Below are 6,422 nucleotides of genomic sequence, written 5' to 3' on the forward strand. Positions count from 1 at the left end.
CCTAACCCCCCCCTCTCCCCCCTAATCTCCCCCTCTCTCCCCTAATGCTGTTGTTGGAGTGTGCCCTCTCACTCTCAGTGAGCAGAGGTATAGAGGTCTTAGAGGTCTTAGAGGTCTTAGAGGTATAGAGTAGAGGTCTTAGAGGTATAGAGTAGAGGTCTTAGAGGTGTGTCAGTAAGAGACATAATCCTGTTTAGTATGTAGCTGCTCTCCCTCCGTGCGTTGGAGTGCTCAGCAGCGAGGCTTCAGAGCGTTTCATGACTCACAGCATCTGAGTGATGAGCCTCTCCGCTGCTTTCATCTAGAACCTTCTAGTGGTCTGCTGAGACGGCCGCTCGTCTGTCTGACTGCTGAATGAGAACGGCTCAGCTCAAAGAGAATAGGCTGGTGTGTGTGTGTGTGTGTGTGTGTGTGTGTGTGTGTGTGTGTGTGTGTGTGTGTGTGTGTGTGAGTCAGTGAGAGGGACAGAATAGGTTGGTGTGTGTGTGTGTGTGTGTGTGGTTGGGTGTGTGTGTGAGTCAGTGAGTGGGACAGAATAGGTTGGTGTGTGTGTGTGTGTGTGTGTGTGTGTGTGTGTCAGTAGGTTGGTGTGTGTGTGTGTGTGTGTGGTTGGGTGTGTGTGCGAGTCAGTGAGCGGGAGAGAATAGGTTGGTGGGGGTGTGTATGTGTGTGTGTGTGACCCTGCAGTAAACAGATGTGTGTGTGTGTGTGTGTGTGTGTGTGTGTGTGTGTGTATGACCCTGCAGTAAACAGGTGTGTGTGTGTGTGTGTGTGTGTGTGTGTGTGACCCTGCAGTAAACAGGTGTGTGTGTGTGTGTGTGTGTGTGTGTGTGACCCTGCAGTAAACAGATTAGAAGACATTATAAAATGACGTCCTACCTTGTGATCCCAAAGTTAATTTTATTACCTCAGGGAGCTAACGAGATTACCTGCCCAACACCCCCTCAACCTCCCCCCCCCCCCCCCCGCTTACCTTACCAAGAACTGTTCCCTCCCCCACCCCCCTCCCTTGTGTTCTGGTCCAGCTAGCTGCTAGCAGGGGTGCAAACTTGTCACCTTTCTGCTAAATTAGCAGTTTTTCTCTCAAAATATGTCATCCATGTGAATCGTGTAGATCTGCAATCTGTTGTTTTTTTGGGGGGGGGGTGTCTAAGTCTCATCCAAGTCACACGATGCGCGAGCTAACTAATCTCCCTGTCTGCTAAACTCTGCTGCTGTTGAAATAACTTTTAGCTTCAGGGAGCTAGGTACAGTTCCAGACAGCATAGTGTTTACAGTCACAGTAAACTGTTTTCAGAGTAATTCTGCAGGTGTTAAGGTCAGGGCTGCCGCTACTTACACATGCATCATTGTTAGACCACCGTAAGTGCTAGCGATATCTATTTAACACCATTACTGCTAACGCTATCCCCCCCCTAAGGTTAGCCGCCCCCCAAAAAAGTGTCACCTTTTTGGGCCATCAGCAGTTTGCACCCCTGTGCTAGGCTAATCCCTTGCTTGTGTTCTGGTCCGGCTAGCTGCTAGGCTAATCCCTTGCTTGTGTTCTGGCTCTTCCTAATGTCTTTACCTCCCAAGGAAAAGTAATTGAGCTGGTATCAAATTATTATCAAATATTATCAAAGTATTTGGGCATCCTTATTGATAGACAGCTTTCTTTTAAGGCTCACATCGCCAATCTAACTTCTAAGCTCAAGGTGAAGTTGGGCTTTTCCTTTGGAGATACCTAGTGTCAGCTACTTTTCTGCCCTTGCTGGACTATGGTGACTTACTTTATATGAATGCTTCTGCTCAATGTTTTGAGATCACTAGACACTGTATACCATTGTGCATTGAGATTTGTTACTAGTTGTAAATATCTGACCCCACCAGTGGACTTTGTATATAAAATCTGGCTAGCCTTCTTTGTATGTATGTAGGCGTACCCACTGGCTGAGTTTTATATACAAGACTCTCCGTGGGATGGTCCCAACGTACCTATGTACATGTCTATCTAGACGCAAAAATCATTATAACTTGCGCTCCCAAGATGTTCTGCAGTTGCTTGTTCCTCGTGTTCGCACAGAGCTGGGGAAAAAAAGCCTTCAGATACGCTGCCCCCTCTGCTTGGAACCTCCAGAAAGACTTAAACCTGGAAAAACTGATCTCGTTATTACGAGGCCTTTAGTGGAATCTTGAAGGACCTTGAACAGGGAAAGTTCTTGAGAGTGTCTCTGTACTTAACGCAGCCGCCTCTGCATTCCTGATACTGCCTGCCTTCTGTTCATTGTTTTACACTGTATGTCTGAAACCTAAATGTATAGGCTGCCCTCTTGGCCAGGTCTCTCTTGGAAAAGAGATTTAAAATCTCAACGAGTATTCACCTGGTTAGATAAAGGTATCGTGGGAGTGCGTAGAAACGAGGAGACGGTAGACAGGTTGTCGATGTGCTGAAACCATGGCCGGGGGGGCTGTGCTGCCAGAACTCGGGTAACTTCATCGCTGCGGCGTAGACGTTAGCTGAGGCTACTGCTGCCGCTATTCCAACGTTATCTTGCATTTTTATCAACGTTCGGGGTCACCAATGTGGGAGTGTGTAGAAACGAGGAGACTGTAGACAGGTTGTCGAGTCGGACGTTTTACTTCCCAACTTTGAATGTCAGAACAGCAGCAGTAGCATAACAGTGCAACAGCCTAGTGTAACAACAAACTTCACGTCAAACTATCGTGTCAGTAACAGGTATAGCTAACAGTAAACACGACCCAGAAAGCCCCTGGGTTGAACTCTCAACTCCTTGTCTTAAAGGAGCCGTACCTCCTCCCTAGTCTAGGGAATGTCTTATGTAAAGTGGGTCACCACAGTATAATAACAGGGTATCCGCGGTGTATTGAAAGTTGATAAATCAATTTTGGGAAAATCAAGACCCTTAATAAGTATTAAAAAGTCTTATCATGATTTTATGAGGTCTTGAATTTTGTAGGTAATTTTCTGAATTAGACTCTGTCCAAAGAGTTTGAGTCCTAAAAACTTTTAGTAAAAGTTTGTGAATTTATTAGTTTTATTAAAAAACAAAGATGAACCGGAAATTCTGTTGTATGATAGTGGTCTAGTCTATTGCAAACTAAAACTGTTAAGTTAAAGGTGTCACTCATGTAAACGGTTACAGCTCGAAGTGGCGGTGAGGTCTGGAAAAATATTCACAAGGTCTTTAAAAAGTCTTAGAAAGGTATTGAAATTAACCTCCAGATTCCTGTATATACCCTGTAGTAGGTAACATAGACATAGATTCCTGTATATACCCTGGATAATAAAAAAACGAATCTCTCCCCGCAGGAAACCCAGGATCAACTCCCAGCTGGTGGCCCAGCAGGTGGCCCAGCAGTACGCCACACCTCCGCCGCCCAAGAAGGAGAAGAGAGAGAGGAGCGAGAGGTCCGAGAGGGACCACCCTGACGGGGAGGGGGGGGACGGGGAGGGGGGGGAGCACCCCGACGGAGAACGTCCAGAGGGAGAGGGTGGTCTGGAGGGAGATCGTCATCATCCGGAGGGGGGGGGACAACATCGTCCAGCGGGAGTACATCGTCCAGAGGGGGACCAACAACCTGAGGGCGATCAGCCAGGGGAGAAACGCCCGGAGGAGAGACACCCGGAAGTCAAACGCCCGGAGGAGAAACGTCCAGAAGACAAACGTCCAGAAGACAAACTCCCGGAAAACAAACGCCCAGAAGACAAACGCCCGGAGGAGAAACGCCCGGAGGAGAAGCACCCAGAGGGGAAGAAACCAGAGGGGGAGCGTATGGAGGCAGATCGTCCAGACAGAGAACCTCTGACCAAGGAAGTGACTAAGAAGGAGAAGGACCAGACCACCAAGGACAAGCCAGGCCGGGAGAAGGACGTCTCCAAGATCACCAAGATCTCCAAGAAGCCCAATAGCAAAAAGACCAGGTCAGTGCGTTGGTTGGTTGGCGACACACGAGAGAGAGAGTGTGCACTGCTGGTGTTTGTAAGCGTTCCTCTTCAAGCATGACCTTTGACACCTGAACTTGTCTGTGTTTACTGTGTGTTTCACCCTTCCCCACCCAGACCCAAAACAGACAAACACCAAAGTCCACCCAGTGACAAACACAGCATACAGTCTGTCAAGTCAGCAACCAAGACCAGCAAGATTTCCCACATCTCCAGGTGGGTCACTACTTCTCCTCTTTTTACCTGTTTCTCTGTCTCTTCTCTTTTCTCTACGACTTTCGTCTCTTGTCATGAAGGAATGATCAAGGTCGGTGGAATTTGTTGTCGGTACAGATGGAAAAACTCAATACAGTAGTGTCAAATACATCAAACATGCACACATTACACATGACCATCACCATAGGGTCCGCAACGCCCCCACCCTGGACTCCTTCAAATTAGCCCTCAAATCACATCTGTTCTCCAAGGCCTTTGGCCCCTAGTCAATGTTTCAGTTTTGCTTTGTTTGTTTTCTGTTTTGTCTGTCTGATTATTCCTTATTATTATTATTATTATTACAGGACAATTAAGTCGGTTTATATGTCAATTGAAGGTCCTTGGTTGGGTATTGTTAGTAGCCGTGTCTCTGTGTTTTAAAGTGCCTCTTGCGAGCTCTAGTGGGACTCAAGTGATTCATAAATGGTCTTCGTGTTCCCACGCCCACGCCTGTCTGCGTAGCGTTGGTCTAAATGAGCAGTCCTACCACCTCCTCCTCCTCCTCCGCCGTTGTTCTGGCCAGCGCAGCAGCCTTGTTACTTCGGAGGCGAATGGAGTGAGTCAGTTTCAAGGTTTCCCACAGAGAATGGAGTGAGTCAGTTTCAAGGTTTCCCACAGGATTTTTTTTTACTGCTTTTTTAATGTCGTTGGCAATCAGAGATCGTTACTCTGTATACGATCGTTATTAATACAGAGGTTGATTTACCTTCATGTTTACGTAGTGGAGCCTCAGGGCCACAGCGAGCTTGGCACAGCGCGACTCGTAAATATTTTTGGGGAGAACCCTAAGTTTGTGATGCCTCAGTGCAGCCCTTAACCCCCTGTACCCCCAAATCAAGTGTTATTCGTATACCGCATTTCTCACAAAATGTGACTCACAAAGAGCGAAGAAGATAAAGCAACAACTAAGATGGACATTTAAAAAGGCCAGATTAGAATAAGTAGGAGGTTTTGAGGTCTCGCTTAAATGTTTCCAGAGTTTTTGGACAATCTCAGGCTCTCAGAGTAGGGGTGTTCCACAGTCTGGGAAGCATATATACTGAAAGCGGTCTCTCCATGTCTCCTGGTCCTGGCTTCTGGGACCGTCAGGAGTTCAGTGCCAGTGGACCTCAGGGGTCTTACCTGGTGTGTTTCTTACGAGCATGTCCATGATGTATTTGGGTGCATGGCAGTAGAGTGATTTTATAGACTAGTAAAACCCCACAATCTCCCATAACCTGTATACCTACAGTACCCCTACACTCTCCTTAACCCCTGTACCCCTCTCTCTCTTCCAGGCCCAAGCTGAAGAACATTGACCGGAGCACCGCCCAGCAGCTGGCCATCACGGTGGGCAACGTGACGGTGATCATAACAGACTTTAAGGAGAAGACCCGCTCCTCCTCCACCTCCTCGTCCACGGTCACCTCCAGCGCCGGGTCCGACCAGCTGCACCAGAGCTCCGGGTCGGAGAGCATGGACAAGCTGTCGTCCCGCGCCTCCACCCCCAAAGGAGACCTCTCTGTGGGGCACGACGAGTCCTTCTGAGGCCCCCCTGAACCCCCATCGCCACCCCCCCCTGACCCCCACCCTCCTCCCTCCTCCTCCTCCTCCTCTGGACGCTCTGAGAGGACTGTGGATCTACGTTCGCCCCCCTCCCTCCCTCCCTCCTCTGAGAGGACTGTGGATCTTTAGTGGGAGATTGTTTATCTTCCTACGTTCGCCCCGCTCCCCTCTCCCTCCCTCCCTCCCTCCCTCCCTCCCTCCCTCCCTCCTCCGAGGACTGTGGATCTTTAGTGGGAGATGGTTCATCATCCTACCGTCGCCCCCCCCCCCCTCCCCCCCTCCACCCTCCCTCCCACCCCCCTCCCGGACGCAGAGAGGACTAGCTGTGTGAGAGGAGCAGCATGCACGCCTAGGGGAGGGACGTCCTCGCACGGGGGGACCTCACTCGTGGGTACACTCATGGCACAGGGCCTGGAGAGTGGGGCTTAATGGGAATAGCGCCCCCTGGTGTACACACCCCTGACACTTGTATGTAATGTTTTATATTTGTACGTGGATGTGCGGCTGAATCAAAACGTTTTTTTTTTTTGGTTGTTTTTGTTTTGTTTTGTAAAAAGAGTATCCGCTGTGCACAATAACCACCGACATTTTAACAACTCTGAACCATTATTATTATTATTATTATTATTATTATTATTATTATTATTATTATTATTATCCTTTATTTATTATGTGTTGC

At 48.5% G+C, this 6,422-nt stretch overlaps 1 protein-coding gene across 1 annotated transcript; it reads left to right on the forward strand.

The window, feature by feature from the left end:
• Window positions 1-2,434: 2,434 nt before the first annotated feature.
• Window positions 2,435-5,839, forward strand: LOC308175333 (uncharacterized protein; the record flags this gene model as incomplete). The annotated part of the gene is made up of 4 exons (XM_080551013.1): window positions 2,435-2,466; window positions 3,311-3,922; window positions 4,061-4,159; window positions 5,476-5,839. The coding sequence occupies 4 exons, from the start codon at window positions 2,435-2,437 to the stop codon at window positions 5,723-5,725; spliced, it is 993 nt and encodes a 330-aa protein (XP_080407139.1). The 3' UTR covers window positions 5,726-5,839.
• Window positions 5,840-6,422: the final 583 nt, after the last annotated feature.

The sequence above is a fragment of the Nansenia antarctica genome, assembly GCF_963989245.1.
Source record: "Nansenia antarctica genome assembly, contig: SCAFFOLD_248, whole genome shotgun sequence".
In the NCBI taxonomy this organism is placed as follows: Eukaryota; Metazoa; Chordata; class Actinopteri; order Argentiniformes; family Microstomatidae; genus Nansenia; species Nansenia antarctica.